This window comes from Galeopterus variegatus, unplaced genomic scaffold, assembly GCF_000696425.1.
Source record: "Galeopterus variegatus unplaced genomic scaffold, G_variegatus-3.0.2 Scaffold529, whole genome shotgun sequence".
NCBI classification, from domain to species: Eukaryota; Metazoa; Chordata; class Mammalia; order Dermoptera; family Cynocephalidae; genus Galeopterus; species Galeopterus variegatus.
In genome coordinates, this window is record NW_007726640.1 from 209,040 (window position 1) to 229,680 (window position 20,641).

Here is a 20,641-nt window from a genome sequence, read left to right on the forward strand (position 1 = left end):
AGCCACTCCTTTATACTTAAGTCCGTAACCCAGGACGCCTGGGTGCACACGTGCAATTACATTAGACAATAACCAAGGAACACCTGGGTGCACGTGCATATTTACATCAAATGCTCAGCAAGATTCTGAACATCTGACGGGCCCTGACCATTTTCCTTCACTTTTCCTGCAATTAGTAAGTACTTGCTGGGTGGATTAATGTCTGTACCTAGCTCGGGTGCGACTGTGGGCCAAGCCCACCCTCCTGCCCACCTGGAGGATCCTCCTGCCTCACTGAGTTTCCAAGGGTGTAGGTGTCAAGGTGAGGCATTGGGCAACCCCAGCATGGGCAGCTGAACCCACCGCTGCCCCACTCCCTCTTACTGCACTATCAGGGGCTGCCGGAGACACCACAGAAGCCCAGCTCCTGCTCTACGCCCTTTGGCTCCCTGACCTCCTCCTCCTGGGACTTGTCACAGGTTGTAGTTAAATGCGTCCTTATTACATATACATGAGTCTACCCCCAGAAGGTAAGCTCTGTGAGAGCAGACAAGGCATAAAACCCAGGTGTGCCCAGATTTATCAGCAACTCCTGATTTCACCTCCCCCGAACCCCTTCCCTAGCAAGCAGGCATTGGAAAGATGACTCTGAAGACACGGCTTTGTTGTAAATCAGCGTAGACATGCTGGGAGGCATACAGCAGTCCCCCAATGAACCAACAAAAGCTTAAATAATAATAAAAGCGAATCTTTGTTGAACACTCACTATATACTGAGTCCTATTAGGCTGTGCACTTGACGTTTATTATCCCTTTAAAGGTCCACAAAAACCCTAAGAAGCATGTGCTCCAGTTCTACAAATGAGATGGGGCACACCAGGGAAGTCTGTTGCCCAAGGTCGCATCATCAGTCAGTGGCAGAGCTGGGACCTGGACTGCCCAGCCCCAATGTGTGCACGTGTATGTATGAATGTGTGCATGTGTGTGTGCACGCATGTGGGTGTAGAGAGAGAGAGACAGACATAAGAGAAAGCAAATAGAGCTTTACACCCACCGCCATCTTACCTCAACGCTGAATTAGTGCAATAGGCTATTAGCAGATCTCCCTGACCCTATTCTAGCTTGTCCCTGTTGTAATTCATCCAGAACCCTGGGAGATGGAGCTACACACACACACACACACACACAGCCCTTGCACCCTGCTCAAGAGCCCCAGCCTGTGAACTTTAACCATTCCTCAACCCTGCCTCCCAGGATCCTGCACAGAAATGAGGAAGGTACAAAATGAAACTGCTCAACGTTTTTCAAGAGGTGGCCATGGAATACCAGTCCTGAAAGATAGCCCCGCTCCTGCCCCCCCCCGAAAGAATGTTTCTGGGGCCAAATCCCAAAGTCACATCTTGGAGAGTCCCTCTGTATTTGCAAAGTAAAGGCTCTGTGAAGTCCTACTGTGAAGGGTCTGGACTCCCCACAGGCAACCTCGTGTTTCCCAGACTGATTGGACTCAGAGCCCCTTCTCCACCTTGTACAGGCTATCATTTCACAGCAGGAGGTCTCCAAAAGCCCCACTTTGTTGGGAGTGTAGAAATAAGGGACCACAGTCTTCATTATAACCAAGTGAGGAAAGCCTTCTAAATCAGTTGGGCGGAGTGTTTCCAACAATCGATTATTCTAGTTAGTACTGAAGTCTATGACCGATTTACTCCTAAATAGAAAGGAGAGTGTGTTCAGGTTGTCCTTTAATATCACTCTTATTCATGATTTAATTTGATTCAAAAAGGGAGCTTTAATTATTTAACAAGGGCAGCACAAAACTCTGGGCTAACTGCAGGGGCTGTTTCTGGAGTGTGAGTGTTTCCTGGGGCCCCAGCGCAGATAAGAGTGGCTAAGGCATCCTGGGTGAGTCCATAAGGCAGGACTTCTGCAGTTGAGCAGAACTGAGTGGAGGCTTTGCCAATCTGTCATCTGATTGGCCTGAGCTCATCATGAAAATTCTCTGAACTTTGGTTTCCTGGCTTACGGAATGGAATAAATAACACTTCCTTCCTAGGATTGTCCTCAGAATTATGCGAGATAAAAGTCAAATGCCTGGAGCGTGCCACCTAGTGCCAACTACCCATTAATCCATACCTCGGTTTCCCTGCTGTGCCTATCCTGAACTCTCCAGTACAAGAAGCCTGGATTCCTAGAATAAAACGCAGCCTGTCTTCCTGGAAAATCATCTTACTCCATGGTAATAAGTTTACTATTATCATAGCACATTGAGAGATCTATTAGAATAGACTGTGAAGTGTGCATGAATTTTTCAGATCAAATGCAAGATTTCTGACTGTGCATCCAGCCTTTGCCACATGCAAATGAACTCTCCTTTGAAGGGAGGAGTCCCTGAGTCAAAGTTCAGAGGAAGCATTAGAACAAGGTATCCTAAAGATCACATTGGACTGTGATCTTATCCTACTGGGATAAGATCATTTAAAGATCTATTTAAAAAAACTAAAATATTTCCCCATGAATACCAAGTATCACTTGTAATACTCTAATTTCTGTCTCAGATCTAAAGGTGTTAAAAGAAAGAGGAAATTTACACCATACCTCAGCAGGAGTAAATAAAACTCCTTTTCATAAACATAAAATGCCTTCCCAGAACTTCTCAAAGAAAGTCTCAGATTTGCATGTCTGATCATGTGATTTAGGATTGGCTGGATCTTTCCATTTAAAGCTTAGAGAAGTCAGTAAAGAAATCACATCTTGTAAAGAACTCCAAGTCACTGTTAGAAGAAACATGCAATTTATAAAACAGTATCTTTGCCTTTCAGTTTTTGTTTTCTTTTTTTATGTTTAGGGTTATTTTATTCAACAGGTATTAACTGGAAGTCTGGATTAGCTATCAGGGATTTGGGGATGAGTAGACAGACTCGGTGGGCTGGGCCTCATGGGCCCAGAATGCTGGCTGGCTATCCCAAGGTCCTGTCCAGCTCTGATGTCAGCGATTTTTCTCCTTGAGCACCTGCCCTGCTCTCCCTCTTCATCTGCATGGATTCGGCTCTAACAAAGCCCTCAGCAACCAGCCAGCAGTGAGATCCTGGAAGAAGAGGTTGTGGCCTTAAGCATTAAGCCTGTGGAGTTGGAGCTTGCCTCTTCCTAGGTGATAAAAGGCTGGTTCCCTTTCAGTTTTTAAATTGAAAGTCCTGAGTTCCTGGAATACCCCTCAGTACTGGGAAAACTGGGACTATATGGAAAGCCATTTACGTTAAAAAATAATAACGATAGACTTGAGAGATATAGCCATGTACTGGGTGAGTGCACAGAATAAAAAGTCTGGGGGGTTACATACCAGACTGCACAGTGGCTCCCTTGGAGGAGGGTCACACAGGAACAAGGGCGCAGAGTCCCATTATACTCTGGACCGCCTGACTCTTTTACTTGTACATTACTTTGTAATGCATTTTTTAAAAATTTAAAGAAAACCATGTCTTAGCAATATAGGACCACTGCATATGCTTTACTCTTAGAGTCTGCTTTTTTTAAAAAATGAGCAACAGTTTGAGAGATGAGACAGCTATAGAAAACAGAATACTTTTCCTTAAGGCAGAAGCTTTGGGGGCAAAACAAAAGACACCTTTAAATGGGGTTGTGAAAAGGATGAAGGAGGTGCTCAGGGATCCCCAGCAAGACAACAACTTAACAGATGCAAAGAAAGACCCTTCTCCTTCATCAACACTACAGAGCCAGGCCTTCTGATCAGCTTCCCTCAAACATAACAGGAATTGTTGTTCCCCTGGAAGTCCCAGGTGCACACTTTTGCACGGGGCAGCTCCCACCATACACTGAATTCCTGTTCACTTGCATGTTGGCTTTATAGTGGGTGATCCCAGGGAGGGGTGAGCTGACTTACCATGTTAGCTCTTCAGCTTTTCTTTTCCCATGTCCTCTCAACTGTGCACTCAGGTATACATTTTCCAAGTTCCTTGTTTGGTGACAGCCTGAATCTAAGCCTGCTAGTTGCTCTCTGTTGTGACTGTAAATGTCACTTTTAGATTAACTGGCCCCTGCTGTTTAAAAATATCCTTGGAGCATTTAACCTTCAAGGCTCTGAACAGCAAGCAGCAATACCCAGGCAAAGAAGAAAAAGATCCCACATTAGGGAGAGTTCTGCTTTCTGCCTTTCAATCCCATAACTTGCTTTACTTCAAAATTCTTAGATATCTAAGCCACGAGGCAGCTAAAGTCCAAGTTGTCGTAAGCAATAGGAACAAAGGCATCTTGGCCTTCCTGTGACATACTGAAAATTAACTGCCTAGAGGTTGTCAGTCATTCGAGAAACAAGGAGCCTACAGTGAAAAGCCTGAATGAGGAAGGCAGACACTATCAAAAGAACACCTGACTTCTCTCCCCTGAAAAGATTTGGCAAAACCCTCCTGAATCATGGCACTTAGTGGAATGTTTCCAATTTCTTGTGACTTGCAGATTAAAAACAGTGCTCCATTCCAATTCCAGGTCAGCTGGCTCTTGCTAGGTCTCAGCAGAAAAGAAATTCAGCACCCGCTGCAGTTACAGAGTGTTCTGCAACGTGGAGGGGGCTGGAGGCATGTGGGACAAAGGTCACCTCCAGGTCCCTACTGGAGCAGGCAAGCAGGCCCATTCAGAAGTGCATTGTGCTCAGACAAAAGGGAAGGGAAATGGCAGGTGAGTGGCTCCAATTTCTGTAAACAAGGATGATGCACCTTACTAAACAGCAAGTGGAAAAACCGGCAAGAGCACAGAATCTGTGTGGAACACTCTAAAGCGCTGCTGTGGGAGGTGCAGCCCATACTTCATTTGTGGGCTTATTTTCTAATAAGGAAAAGTCATCAAATAATGCATTCCTTGTGATTTTCTCCGCTGGATTTGGAAGCAGGAAGGGGACTTCTTGCTTATTACTCGTGTTCTCCTGAAGCCTCAGTATCACCAGCTGTAACCTGGGACAGTGCCGTGTACATGTTGTAGGAGTCGGGGATGAAGTAACGTGTTATACTTTCCTCTGTGTAACTGAGATGGAGGAAAGAGAAAGAAAGAATTTGCTCAAAATACAATCAATGAGGCCTGGAGGGACTGCCACCCATCAGGGGAGCAGCCCTGATCCGAAATCAGCCTTTCTTTTTATTGACAAGGAAGTTTCACAAGAAAAATCTGTTGATTCAATCATCAAAGAAGGACATAAAGACAGGCAGTGTAAAGCTAGTAACAACAGTAAATTAACAATGTGACATTCCAGAATGTAATTTGTAAAAAGCTAGGTTAATTCACCAACAGCTTGTCCTTAGTAAACATTTTCTTTTCCACATACTTCCTACAGCAATTTCCTTAGCATATTTAAACAGCATTCAAGGAGTTTCCTTAACATATCTCAAGAACAATAAGTAGGTTAAATAGTCAATAGTCATTCAAGCTAGAATCAAACCAGCAACCTAAAACAGTCAAAGTACACAATTCCATCCCTCAACAGTGATTAGAATTGATTAGATGGCTTTTGCCAACCTTATCTGTGGACTTTTGTCCCATATTCAAGAACCTTTTGGTTCATTCATTACCTAAAAATCCTATTCTAAGATCAAAGGAGAATCAAGATTTCTAACCCACTACAGTAACACAGCAGGTCAAGTGCTCAGCACGATGCTCGTGAACTCTTAGGTTCTCAATAAGTGGTGGCCCCTAGGATGGTTCTAAGATTATTAAGAAAACTTCACTCCAGAGTAGCTCATGTGATCCCTTGAAAGAGGTGCCTCTCAAACCATGTTTCCCGGGAAAGCCTTCTGTGATTCAAGGAAATTGTTTTAAATTCCATTTTAAAAGTTCCTCCCCAATGACTCCAAATAATTATGATCTAGGCAGTATGTCGATAGTGGCAAGAATATTAGGCTTTGAAATCAGGCTGATATGGGTTTGAACCCTTGTTTTATTACCTGTGACTCTGAGCAAATGGTTCAGCCTCTGTGTCCCCGTCAACTATTTCACCACGTGGTTGAGAAAATTAAATGAAATGATATACATTGAGCTTCTTGCACAGTGGCTTGCTCATAACAGGCACTTAATAATATCTTTCCAATGAAACTCATTACTTTCAAAAAGACTAGACACATACACAAACAACTGTCTTGCGGTTGTCTCCCTTGACTCTATCTCTTTACAACAGGTATTTTCTAGAATACAAATGGAAGGCTTGAAACCAAAGCTGTTCATAAATGCTTTCCACCAAACACATGAACATTAACAGAAACAGGTATTTTTAAAAATGTATCTTAGATTCTAAAAGTCATACATGTCAAATTGTCTGCCAAAAATAATTATCAAATGACCACATGGCCTAAGGAAACAAGATAATTGCAGAGAAGTTGCTGGTCCTGCTGCAAACCAGACCCTTTAGAAGAATGCAGATGTCTTCCCCCACCAACTAAATCAGAATTCCTGGGGGTGGGGTCTGGCATTAATATTTTTAAAGTTTGCCCAGGCTTGAGGAGCACTAAGCACTTGTCTGAAGCCTCACGACCTTCCTCTCCCTGGCCACAAACTCCACCAAGACATAACAGAACAAAGGAGATACATAACTGAGAAGCAAAGAATGGAAAGTATTGATCTCCTGGTCTGCCCCACTCACCAATATCTGCATTTCCAAACATACTGCTAAAATTTAAAGCCTGGTTCCAACTGAGATAACATGCAAGGGAACTTTAAGTTGTGAGAACCAAATTAAAGCATCAGAAGGACTCTAAATGGAAAAGGAGGCCATCTGCAGCAGGCAAAGTTTCCAGGCTTTCCTCAGCTTCAAATGACACAAAGTAGCCCGGAGCCCCTGCCTACCTGTTTTTCTTTACTGTAGATTTCAAAGGTTTGACAAGTATGAAAAGCCACTACAACACATATACACCAAAAAGTTTGCTTCTCCATCAAAACCTCTAAGACTTTATATAGCAGGAGCAAACCCAAGCAGAAAGTGAGTTGTAAGAGGGAGAGAACGTAATAATGCAACACACATATACACCAAAAAGTTTGCTTCTCCATCAAAACCTCTAAGACTTTTTATAGCAGGAGCAAACCCAAGCAGAAAGTGAGTTGTAAGAGGGAGAGAACGTAATAATGCAAGCAAACTAACATCCTGAAGTCTATTTAAGAGCAGACAATTCACACTCCCCAACCTTTCCCCACTGGACTCAGATCAAAACCAGGTGGTGACTTTCACAAAATGAATTATTTTATAACTTGGGGTTCCCAGTACAACATTTGCATAATCATTGACTTCCTTGTGTTACCAATTCCAAAAGCTGCCAGCAGATACTCTTTTCCTTACCTGGGAAAGGAGACAGGAATCATTTCTGGCCAGGTTCTCACTGCTTCCCACACTTTGCCATGTGGAACTCTCCACATCCACACATGTGGATCCTCAGCTACCTGGCTCTGCCTTGGCCAGCTCCTCTGCATAAAATGCTCCCTTCCTCTTCTTGCCCTGGAAACTACATTTTTCGTTTTTCTTCAATACCCAGCTCACAGCTCACACATTCCCTCTGCTGTGAAATTTCTTCTTTCCTGGATGACCCAGTGGTTGCTTTTCCTTCCCACCGCTCTAGGCAGTGGCAACAGGCGACAAGAGTCTGCAAACTATGGCCCTTGTGCCCGTTTTCTACGGCTCCTAAGCTAGTTTCATACATGTGAAAATCTTGGGGGAAAAAAATCAAAAGATTTCATGACACACGAAAATCCTATTAAATTCAATATCCATAAATCATATTAGATTCAATGTCCATAAATAAAGTTTTATTGGAACACAGCCTCACCCGTTCATTTACATTTTGCCCATGGATGCTTTCTCTATAATGCAGAGTTGAGTAGTTCCCAGAGTCCGGATGACTGAAAAACCTCAAATATTTAATGTCTGGCCCTTCACAGGAAGTATGCCAACCCCTGACCTAAAAGGCTAAGACTGCCTTTCATTTATTTTTGCACATTGAGTACTAGAACCAGCAAACCCAAAACGTGGAAAAATTGCTACCACAGTTTCAAACGTTAATCAAAATGAAGAACCTTGTTTCTAAACAATCATTGATTAAATCTGTATTTCTTGGGTGGTCATAACCATGTAAGATGCTGCTATGTTGTTTAAAGTGTCACTTCTAAAGTTCAATGTTGTTTAAAAACCCAAATAATTAGTTTGCTTCTTGAATTATCTGTGGTAACTCAGAGGTCCCCCGCTACTGGCAGGGCTGCACTTGGAGAGAAGCGTCAACTGCTAACTGGTACAGAAACATCCCCTCACTTCTACCTTGGATGAGTCCATTGTAACGCTTAGGAAAGGCGGCAAAGCTACCAGCAGGCAGGTAGAGCATGCATCTTCCTCCTGGGAAAGCCTGTTTGCTGATCACAGGATGTGGAATCGTAAACCCTTCTTTTCACAGATGAGGAAACTGAGGCCCAGAGAGGAAGCAATATTTTCAAGCAAAACTAAGGTCCCTCCACCTCGAATCTCGATGCCTTCCCTGGGCGCACCTTCTTGCTCACTTCAATAAAAGCAGACTTGTCACAACCCTTCCCCTACTTTTTCTTCCTTCGTCAGACCCCAGGGGATCCCGCCTCTCATCCTGACAGCCCACCTGGCCACTAGAGCCAAGTGTTGGCAGGACAGTGGGCTTTCAAGAGTCTTCCTGGTGCCCTGGCCTACACCTGAAGTCTAGATTCTCAGGGAACAGTCTGGAAACCGGAGTTGAGGGAGGACGAGGGAGCCAGCCCGTCTGGAAACCGTAGCTGAGGGAGGACGGCGGAGCGAGCTCGTCACAGGACACCTCAGAACGCAGCCATGATGGGCGTGCCAAGATCCCCAAAGAATCGCTTTCTTTTCCAGGCCAGAAGCTGTCCCTGAGGTAGCCTGTCCACAGAACTCGGGGTTTGGGTGCTGCTCCTGGCTGGGGGTGGGGCCCTGCTCCAGGGAGCCCCTCCCGGAACCCGGCCCAGCGCTTACCGCGGCCTGGCGGAGGAGTGGGCGGCTCTATCGGAGCGGAGGGGGCGGGGTCGGGGCGGTCCTTCCTGCAGACGATGGTTGCCATGGGAACCACAGACAGGGGGCCAAGTACAAGGGCAGCCCAAGGGCGTCCCCGGACGCCTGGGCCCAGACACACACAAGACACTCGGCACAAAGAGAAACTTAAACAATCTTTATTTCCAAACTCGAGCAGGGTTAACTCTAACCTGGCTAATAGCACGCCTGGGCCCAGACACACACAAGACACTCGGCACAAAGCGAAACTTAAACAATCTTTATTTCCAAACTCGAGCAGGGTTAACTCTAACCTGGCTAATAGCAAAAACATCTCTAACAAGATCAAAGATGGAGGTGCAGACCCAATAAAGATTGTCTCTTTAAAAAAAGGATTGAAAAAAATATGTAATCTGCATAAGTATCTTTTCAAAAAGTAAAATTCTCCAGTGTTGTAGAAAAAAGTATACCAGTGATTTCTGTCCATAAAAAACAGAATTTGGCAGTCTGTGTTGCCTTAAAAACTCCAACTCAGGATAACTCTAGGAGAAAATCACCCATTTAAAAAAAAATTTTTTTTTAAATCCCCTTTCTCCTCTTGTTCAACTTCCACCGCTTATTCCAAGAAACACCCCCAAATTACAGGATAAACAAGACCCAGCTCATTTCTCTCAGCCTCTATCTGTTAAGACTCAAACCAAGGACTATTCCTACGGAATCTTCACCTCTACTATGATCAGGACGCCGTTCCCTAATTCCTGGGCCAGATTTCCAGAAACTTGCAAAACATCTCCCTGCCTCCTTCAAGGAGGAGCCTAAGGGCCCCTTGAAAGACCAAAAGGGCAGGCAGTTCTTCTGGAATGCTTGTGGGCTGCGCAGGGGATGAAGGTGCTTCTTTTATAACAAAAACAGCCAACACCTTATAAGCAGGAGTCTAACCTACCGGGTAAAAAGTAGCAGCAGGTACCAAACTACTTGCTGTACAAAAAGGTGCGCACCTCCCCCTTTACTCGTAAAGGTAAGGGAGCTGAAGAGAGCCAGGTGAGTATTTGACCTCATCTGAATTTTAGGCCAAAGCCATGGTGCAGAGAAAGACATTCGGTCTTTGCTGTTTCTGCCATTTGTGGCAGCCTGGTTCACACTGCTTTCCGGAAGCTTTTTCCCTTTATGCAAGAGTACTTAAGAATTAATAGAGAACTTTTCCATTCAACTTCAGAACTGGCGAATACTTCAATAGCAGTTTCTCAAAACCACTGATGGAGACAGAACACCCCTCAGTTCAGGATCACTCATAGCTCCTTCCAGTCGATGGGCTTCTTGCCAGACTTCTGCAGCAGCTCGTTGGTTTTAGAAAAATGTCTGCATCCAAAGAACCCTCTATACACGGACAACGGGGAGGGATGAGCAGTCTGCAGTACATGGTGCCGCTTCTGAAAAAGAACCAGAGAATAAGAGGTGGCAGATGTGGGTCTATGGCTTTGCAGTTTATGGCTATATAATGCCCCTTTGACCTCTCTACACTCTTCCACCTTCCAAAGTGCATATACCTCCAGCATTTACATTAGAACAGAAGTCCATTTGTTAATTCATCTGTAGTGCAACCAACTACCTTTGCTAGCCTCTGACGATACAAAGAGGACCAGTCTCACCCTTCAACTGAGCAATCTCTGTGCCATTTTAAGTGCCCATATCTTATTATCCAGCAATTCCACTGCTAAGATTGTTTGCGGAAGGACACCATGATGCATATACCTACACAGATGTGTGTAGAAGGGGGCTCACTGCAGCACTGCTTCTATAAGCTAAAACCTAATATAAATCCAGCCTTATGCAACTGGCTATATAATATTCTTCTAATGTTCCTACAGTGGAACACCACATAGCTTCTAGAAGAACAAAGTCAAGCTGTGTATGAGGGTACTTCAAAAAGTTCACGAAAAAATGGTATTAAAAGGGCCGGCCCGTGGCTCACTCGGGAGAGTGCGGTGCTGATAACACCAAGGCCGCAGGTTCGGATCCTATATAGGGATGGCCGGTTTGCTCACTGGCTGAGCGTGGTGCTGACAACACCAAGCCAAGGGTTGAGATCCCCTTACCGGTCATCTTTAAAAAAAAAAAAAAAAAGGTATTAAAAGATAATATGAATGTTTCTATAAACTTTTTTTAAGACCCCTTATGTACTGATATGGGAAGACCTCCAAAATTTACCAAGTGAAAAAAAGGCAAGGTCAAGTGGTAAATACATTTTAAGTTTCTTCGGAAAAATACCAAAGACACTATAATAAAGCAGCTCCTTAGGGAAAGGAAGCAGTGGAAGCCGTTTATTTTCCATTTTGTACTTTTCCATACTGTCTGAATTGCCTCAGCACTAAAATGGAATGCTTTGATTTTTTAAAGGACCGCTGTAGTTACCTGAGCATGGAGACTATGAACCATTATTGTTTTCCTCTTTACTCTTTTCTTTATTTAAATAAAAACCACCTAACAAATCATTGTTTTTCAAAACATCCCTGCCTTCAAGGTGCTCAGTCTAGGAGGGGTGGTCATTAGAGCCAGGCGGCCCAGCATGGTTAAGAGCACAGAGCCTGGAGCTGGTCTGCCTGGGTTAGGCCCCAGCTCTGCCACTGAGTAGTGAGTAAGCATGAGAAGTCCCTGCAGCTCTCCAAGCTGCACTTCAGTTTTCATCTATAAATTGGGAGTAACAACAACATCAAGCTTATGAAGCTACCGTGAAGGGTCAAATGAACGACGACGTGTTCAGAGTGTTATGAGAAGTGATACAGGTCAAGCTCTTAACACTCTTCGGCCATTAGCACAGGCCTGTCAGGCTCCCAGGCAGAAGACCTCTGCGCCCTGGGCAGAGGAAGCAGACTGCGCAAAGGCAGGCAGGGAAGTGGGGCAAAGTGAAAAAGTGCAGGCGGTTCAGGCAGCCTGGAGCTCAAAGTGGAAAAAGGGGAGTTATGGCAGAGAGGCTGGCTGGGGGCCATCCCCCCAAAACCAGCTTGCCAGCCTAAGCCAAGGCCTTACAGACATCCAGGTGAGGTCAGATGAAGGCCTGAACCAAGGCAAAGGGGGTAAGGCAGAGAAGAATTAGAGAGACAGTAGGAGGGAAGAAAGAATACAGATAATGAATGGCTGACTGCATAGGGGAAGTGAGGGGGGAAACAGAAGGAGGGGAGGAGTGGGAGAGAGAGGTGCGTATGTGCCAAGGAGGGGCACAGACTTCTGGTTGAACAACTGGGCAGATGGTGGTATTTTTTATTGCTGAGGAGCAGCAAGTTTAGTGAGAGACGGATGGAGAAAGACAAATGCAGTCTGGACAATGTTGAATTTGATGTGCGATGGGACACTAGTAAGGAGGCAGGTGAATGTCTAGATCTAGTGCTCGGGAGACACCCGGCTGAGATAAACAACTTGGTTTTAAAGATCAAACTACTTCTACAACTGTTTGCTTTCAGACCCAAACCATGTCTAATAATAATAAAGATGACCAATATAAAGAATAAGAACGGCCATATACCTAAGGCACAGAGGTTAGAAATTACTCTCATACACATCTTGAGTACCTACGTAATCAGATCCTAGCAATGCATACAAGTTCAGATCTTAGGTCATGCATGCAAGATTATTTTCCACTGCTATTCCCTTCCTTTAGAAAGAAAACCCCTGAAAATATCTTGTTCATTCATATAGACCCTTTATAAGGGAAAGAAACTTTTACATCTGAAAATCTGACTTATGTACTGTATTGCTACTTGCTTGTATATGCCTAGAGACCCTAGAGGGATACATCAGAAACTAAAACCAGTGCTTACCCAAGCTGGGGAGGAATTGAACAGATGGGAACTAGGATGGAAGGGAGACTTTTTACCACATATCTTAATACACTTTATTTTTTAACCATGGGAATCTATTACCTTAAAAAAAACTTAATTGAAACATAAAGAAAATACTCCATTTAAGAGAAAATAAGGGCGATAATTAATATGTGAGTGAAGTCTCTAGACTTAACTGTTCCTGGCGTAGAATCATGCTCAGCTGTTGGAAGACCACACTGGGCCTGCCCAGGTGAAGAGATTGCTCAGCAGGTGCTCAGGAACACATGGTAGCAAGCTCCGCAGAGCAGGCTCTAATCCTGGCTCTGCCACTCACTGCAAATTTGGGCAAGTGACTTCATCTCTCTAAGAACCAAAGTGGGGATGGATAAGTGTGTTCTTACATGCATAGCCTTTGTGAGAGTTAAGTGAAACTGCGTGAAAAGCACTTGACCCAGTGCTGGACACAGGGAAGGGGTTCACTGTAGTTGGGACATTTCAGATACCCCAGAAACTATTGTTGGGTCACCTCAGTTAAGCCCTTTTCCTTCATTACTGAACATTTACTCTAAAATCTTCCCCCACCCTCACTTCCCAGTTCAGTGTCTCCTCCTCCATCAAACACCATGGCCTCTAGTCTACCACGGTCATCTTGGACAGAACTCACAGCGCAGCACAGTGTGGCAGCAGTGGGAACGGTGAGAAGCAGTAGGATAGGGACGTTTTTAGGAGGTGGAGTTGACAGGATTTACTGATGCAATGAATGGATTTAAGGGGATGTGGGGAAGGAGAGGATTTAAGGATGGTTTCTAGGTTTTTGATCTCAGCAGCTACATACAGCAGCTCCCCCTTATCCATGGGGGATACATTCCAGCACCCCCAGTGGATGCCTAAAACCTCAGATAGTAGCGACCCCAACTGCTGTCGACAGGAACACATTTCTGTTCATGTCTTCCATGCACAAATTCAGTGTCTCTTACGTCTTGACTAAGCACTTATCATGCACTATGGCCATAACTTATGCAGTTTGAGGTGCAACGGTAAAATCTCTTTTCCCTTCTTCACAATCTCACAGAAAGAAGATTCGTTATTACCTAGACCCTAGCAACTTCAGCATTTGATTTTTCTTTCCTTATTAAGTCAAGAACTTCCAACTTTTCACACAGAGGAAGCACTTTACGGCTTTTCTTTAACATATCTCAAGTGCCAGCACCCCTACTCTTGTGCTTTGGGGCCATCACTGAGTAAAATAAGGGTGACTTAACACAAGCACTGCAATACAGCAACAGTTGATCTGATAACTGAGATGGCTACTAAGTGACTAACGGGTGGGGAGCATCTACAGTGTGGATACACTGGATAAAAAGGGATGATTCACATCCCAAGCGGGATGGCATGAGATTCCATCATGCTACTCAGAATGATGCGCTATTTAAAACTCATTAATTTTTTATTTCTGGAATTTTCCTCATAATATTTTCAGACTGAGGTTGACAGTGGGTTAAGTGAAACCATGGATAAGGGTGGCCTACTGAAAAGAGAGGTAGCAAGCTGGGGGAGGATGCAGGGAGGGAAGCCTGGTCATGTTGGGTATTAGCAATTAAAGTTTAATGATTACCACGAATAGTATTTTCAGGGATAAGTTAAATTTGTGATTAAGTGTAATTCTTTGTTTTCTATATGCTCCCAAATTTCTTGGAAACAAGACTCTTGCCTCATTCATCACTTATAGCAAGCACACCTGTTAAATAAATGGTACCCAGGGACCTTTGTATCTTATACGCATACAGCGACTTTAGGCCTATATTACTACCTATGTTAAATCACAAGTTGGTCAGTTGCTTTCCTCATACACAATTCATTATTCCTATAACTTGTCTGAATTCTGCTCAATTTTCAATGGAAAACTCAAGTCTAATTATAATAGCCTTAAGGGAAAATAAAAATTTTGTGACCTGTATTTTCCAGGACCACATAGCAAAGATTGCTAGAATTCATTAAACTGTTTAAAGTGTTAAAAAAAACGTACCCTGTCAATTGCACTGCCCTTCCTCTGAGCATAAGAGCCCCAGAGCAAGAAGACAAGGCCATTCGAATTTTGATTTAGCCAGGACACAACTGCATCAGTAAACTGCTCCCAACCTCTCTCCTTATGAGAATTGGCTTGATGAGCCCGAACTGTGAGCACAGCATTGAGTAGGAGAACACCTACAAACACACACCAAAGAAACACATTAAAAGTAGCCTCAAACAAATCAGCCCAAACACTCAACAACAGGAGTTAGACACATGACGAAACCATCCGCTTGATGGGATCCAGTGTTGCTGTCTGAAGAAAGTCATAAAGGAAGCATTACCATATGACCAGTAGTGACCTCTGGGAGAGGAAATAAGAGGGCATTTTATTTTTTGCCCTTTTAGCATCTTCCAGTGAACATGCATTATATCCCTCGGCAGAAGAAAAGGTATCTTGTAGATAGGTCTTAAACACACGCACAAGCCTCGTGTCAAATGAGCAGAGTGAGGCCACCTTCCAAATGGTCAAAGTCAGGTTGAGTGGATAAACTTAAAATATTAACAAGGAACAAACTTTTCTTTCAAATTATAATTAAAACATGAAAGAAAATATTGCCCACAGGATAAAACCAAGATACTATATATGTTTTTTTTTACTTTTATAAATTAGCCATTTTATCAGAGCTCTCTAGAGTTCTTTATGGCAACCTTTTAAAAATATAAACAAGCAGGATAGAAAAAAGACTGTTGACATCAGTTCAAAATATATCTAGCAGTGGTTGGTTTACCTTGTTTGGCCCACCCAGATAAATCTCCATGGCCAGGATGAACAAAACCATCGATGTCAGTAGACAGCTCTTTATAAATGTTTTCCAAACTGAAAGCAAGCCGGAAGAAAAACATAAAGCAGAATCTTAAGTCTAATTTTGAAAGTTCAGTAACCTCCAAGATATGTGTGGAAAGGTTAGAGATTACAGCCTATAAAGCCAGCACTTGGAAAAGACAATGGAACATAAGGCAGGGATTAATGAGATAAAAACCACCAGTCATCCGACAGGTAGATCTGTCCAGGTCCTTTATTTTGGTCTGTGGCTGGATTTAAGGAATAGCACTTTGGAAGACCTAAATAAATTAGCCCGGGGCTGGCCAGTTAGCTCAGTTGGTTATGGCATAGCCTTATAACACCAAGGTCGTGGGTTCAGATCCCTGTACTGGTCAGGTGCCACCCCCCCCCAACACAACACTACCCATAGTAAATTAGCCCAGCGATTGACAACTAATGCTCAGTAACAGTTTTATATCTCTCTGTATTTATAATATTTGTATATATTATATATAAAGTCCTTCAAAGCAGTGATTCTTAACCAGGAGTGATTTTGCCCCCCAATGTCTAGACATTTTTCATTATCACAACTGGGGGGTGTACACTGGCATCTAGTGGGTTGAGGCCAGGGATGCTGCTCAACATTCTGCAACGCACAGGACAGCTCTTCCCCACCCCCAACAAAGAATGACTCAGCTCCAAATAGTGCTGAGATTGAAAGATCCAGCTCCAAAGGCTAGTGAAAGTCCCCCACACAGTCACACCTGCAATATACACAGTACACATTGAAAGTGATCACGATTGGACCAGAGTCCATCTGTAAAGCAATCATACCTGGGCGGAGGTGGAACAGGTCTTTGAACACTAAAGCAGAGCCCATGAGCTTGATTGGGTCCATGATATGGATCCTGTCCCAGGATGACAACCTTCACCTGTGAACAGCAGGTGGCAAGGAATGAAACAATACTGTAGTGTAGGCAGTCTACATGAACAGCTGGCTGACTGATCACCTGCACAAAGCGACACACCATGAGAAGGGGAGCCCCGTCTTGATCCAACTGAGAACCACAGGAAGGGAGTGACTGACTGGGCACCATTACTTCCCATTACCAAATTATCCTTCACTCAATCCCCCTGCCACGCCACCCCACCCCCTTTCTCTGACAAGCGTTTCAAACAAGTTGGGGTCAACATTGCTTTCTCCCTCTTCATTTTTCAAATCACAAAGGTAGATACACCCTTGTAACAAGTACAACCATTCAGAAACATATAAAGTAGTTAGCTATCTCCTAGTCACCCCTGTCCTATCCTGAGTTAACCATTTTTTATCACCTAAGTAGTTAGGGTCCTATACTCATTACCCTACATTCTGTATTTCTCACGTTGTACATTTGAGGCACCCTTCAAGTCAACACAGCACATCCTTACACACTGTTGGTTTTATTTCTATGGACTAGATTCATAACAGCAGAGGTGCCAGTCAAAGGCCAAGTGTATTTTAAACTTTCACAAATGTGGGCCCAGTTACTTTCCAGTGAGTTGAAACAATCTGAATTCCCCATCAGCAGCACATGAGGGTGCCTGCTCCCCTACATCCTCTAGCAGATGAAACCAGAGAGAATGAGGTCGGGGGCAAGAGGGCCATGGAAGCGGGTGGTGAGAGGCAATGAGAAGTAATGAAGCCCTGTCACAGGAGGCACTGCCATGCACATAGGCACACCCTATCTTTCCAGCACCCGCCCCCGTCGCCTCCACTCCCATGCTTCCGTCCATGGTGTCCTTTCTCAGAATCTCCCTCCACAGCGGACATACTCTTTATCCTTCAAAATCCAGCTTCAGACAGCCCATAACCAGGAAGCTTTTGGGGACCTCTCTTCCCTTCCCTTGGTGCTCACACTGTCGCTAGCATATTTTCTGTCATGAAGCAACCTGTCCCGGAAGTGAAGCTTTTGGGCTCAGAGGCTCCAGCCTGGATGAGGGATGATCTTGGGCGAGCTACATAACCTCCCTGACCCTCGGAATGTATTCTCATCTCGTCTGCAAAGAAGCCCCTCAGAGATGCAGAGGTCTGATCCCTCTTTTCTGAGTGTTCCCTGTTTATATTGATCGTTGGTATTCAGAACAGGGCATAATATTCAAACAAGAAGCAAACTCATACTGAATTTAATAGGACTTAGTATTTCTTTTGTTTAACTTCAAAAAACAAGGAACTATGGGCTGGCCAGTTAGCTCACTTGTGAGAGCATGGTGCTGATATAACTCCAAGGTCAAGGGTTCAGATCCCCTTACAGGCCAATTCCGTACCTGCCAGCTGCCAAAATACAAAAACAAAGATCTTGCTCTAAAATGAATATTGTGAGATATTCTAAGTATTAGATGTGGCTGCCTTATCAAGATGGCTTATTAACTTATTTCATATCTATTTGATTTAATAGTCATTTGTTGCTTAATGACAGGGAACCACTGTGAGAAATGCGTTTTTTGTTGTTGTTGCACTAATATCACAGACTGTACTTAAACCTAGATGGCATAGCCTACTACACACCTAGAGTATATGGTACAGCCTCTGGCTCCTACATGAGTAATGCACTGTGCTTTGATACCACTGGGCGATAGGGATTTTTCAGCTCCATTATAATATTATGGGACCTTAGGCCGGCTCGTGGTTCACTCAGGAGAGTGTGGTGCTGATAACACCAAGGCCACGGGTTCGGATCCTACATAGGGATGGCCCGATGGCTCACTGGCTGAGCGTGGTGCTCACAACACCAAGCCAAGGGTTGAGATCCCCTTATCGGTCATCTTTTAATTGCTATTTGTGTCCTTTCAAATCTCTAAAGTAAGACATGCTAAAAATAATTGCAAATCTGTCTTCTGTGTATACTGTCGTAAAAACGAACAAATCTGAGGTCAGTGGTTGGACTCCCCCTGGTGTAGAGAGTGTTAACAAAAGAAAAACATTTCAACACATTCCTAATGCCTAACACATGCCCAGTTAAAGTCCAACCAGAAATGAGCTGAACTGAATGAGCAATGGAGATAAACTTTTCTTTAGCTCTTATTTCTCCTAGGAACATTACCCAGGAGAATGTATAACTTAGTGTCTAAGGAATCAAGAGCCAGTAGTTAGAAGATACAAAATGCACCAGTGGGATAGCATAAAACAAAACATCCCATAATCTCTTCAGCCTAGGATTTCAGAACAATTGTACTTTTACATTTTTTTTAAATTTGTTTTCTGTTTTGAAGCAATTTCCAGACAGCTGCAAGATGATGTAATACCAACATATTTTTAAAGGTATTTCTGTAAATGCTTATGAAAAAATTACTGCTTATTTTAAGAAAACATAAAACACAAAATTTCTTTTTTTTTTTTTAAAAGATGACTGGTAAAGGTTAAAAAGAGTAAATATAAGCTGAAATACAGTCAAACTTCACAATTTCAGTGTTTTATTTACTACTGAAATTATAGATTGCAGCTTAACTCCAGGGCCCTTAATTAAAAAATACATTTGATTCCCTCCCCTAATAAAATTCATCAACAACTTGTACTTACATCTCTTATGTCACACATTTGGGTCCATGTGAAGACTTGGTGTGGGGGTGGATAAACAGTATAATGTTTTCTTTCTTCTGCAACAAATCCCATTAGCTGATTTAAAGATAAACTAGACTTAAAATCAGATTCCCACTGGAAACCAATGAATTCAATAAGAAAACCTTTAATGAAGCATCATCTAACTCTTTGCCATGTTTTATATTCAAATTCTTTTAAAAACAATAAAAACAGTATCTGCTCCCTACATAACTTGCTCAATCTCACCAGTTCCCTCCCTCTTTCTGTGGCCTGCGTCAAAGTTGATTTGCACCTGGCTGCTTTAATTTCCTGATGGCGCCACCACCGCTCCGCCCCCCTTTCTAAAAACCAAGAAAGCTTTCATTCAGTCTGGCTGGTGGTTTTACTACGCCGGCCTTTCCTGGAGAGCAGACTAAGTGGCTTAAAAGAAGCCATGATATCATTTTACAGGCTTTAACAACTTTAACCAATATAAACGTGCACATTCAAAGCACGTCTTTATTTTTATCTCCTTTGTGCGAAAAAGGGGTTGAATGAGGGTCACTATGAGCCTATGAGAGCAATCTCCTATAAACGTGGACTTAGCCTGCTATAATAACAAAACAAAGGGCCAGTGGCCTCCACGTTTACTCCTATAAAAGGTGAACTTCCGCATTTACCTTTATAAAATACGGCTTCCCGAACTCTCCGCTGAGGTGCTTCTTCCAACTCTCACCAAAGCCCACGGGCACGTTGCGGGCCGCGAGTCTGAGCAGGGCCGCGGCCTTGTTCCTCTGGATGCGGACCAGCTGCTCAGGGCTCAGCGGCGAGGAGGGCGGCGTGCCGGGCTCGTCCTGCTCAGCCCGGGCCTTCTTGGCGGGGCTGTCCTGCAAGGGGTCCCCGCAGAGGCGGGTCACGAGCTGCAGCTGCCCCGTCCCGGGCGCCAGCAGCTTCCGGCCCAGACACAGTGGCCCACCACGGAAGATGCCCATTTGTGGAGCAGATCTGAGCAAAATCGGACCATGGGAGCCCAGGACTGGCCCCTGTCCGAAGATTTGGAGGCTGGTACTAAAGTGGGGCAGGGAGAGGGGCTGTGAGGCAGGCCCGCGGCGTCCCCCGAGAAATTCGCGCGACTAAGGACCAAGCACCGAGGCGCCCCGCCACGCCAGACCCGCCACTCGCATCCCCACGTGGCCTTTTCGCGGCAAAACCCTCCCCTCGGGGCCCCGCCCCCGCCCTCCTCGATTGGACAGCGGGCAGAGCTGGGCGGGCTGGCGGCGCGCCGATTGGCGCAGCGGGCCCGGAGGCTTGCCCCCATTGGCTGGCCCCGCAGCATGGCGACCGATGGGGGACGGCGGCATCTGTTTTGAAAACGAAAAGACTGTCCTGCACGCGGGGGCCCCGGCTTACCGAGTCAGCGGCGAGCCCCAGCAGCCCCTCGGTCAGGTGGGG

General features: G+C 44.4%; 1 protein-coding gene across 2 annotated transcripts in view; it reads right to left on the minus strand.

Annotated features, from left to right (window-relative positions):
* Positions 1-9,238: 9,238 nt before the first annotated feature.
* The window catches only part of UNG (uracil-DNA glycosylase), a 12,402-nt gene continuing 999 nt past the window's right edge, over positions 9,239-20,641 (minus strand). The window contains exons 2-8 of one of the 2 annotated variants that reach the window (XM_008569785.1): positions 20,259-20,287; positions 19,870-20,109; positions 19,190-19,285; positions 16,468-16,565; positions 15,599-15,687; positions 14,824-15,002; positions 9,239-10,409 (exon numbers count right to left, since the gene is read on the minus strand). In XM_008569785.1, coding sequence (XP_008568007.1) covers positions 10,269-10,409; positions 14,824-15,002; positions 15,599-15,687; positions 16,468-16,565; positions 19,190-19,285; positions 19,870-20,109; positions 20,259-20,287 — 872 coding nt within the window. In that variant the 3' untranslated portion in view covers positions 9,239-10,268. Of the gene's footprint in view, positions 10,410-14,823; positions 15,003-15,598; positions 15,688-16,467; positions 16,566-19,189; positions 19,286-19,869; positions 20,203-20,258; positions 20,288-20,641 lie in introns of those variants that run through there. The other variant, XM_008569784.1, reaches the window with a different exon arrangement.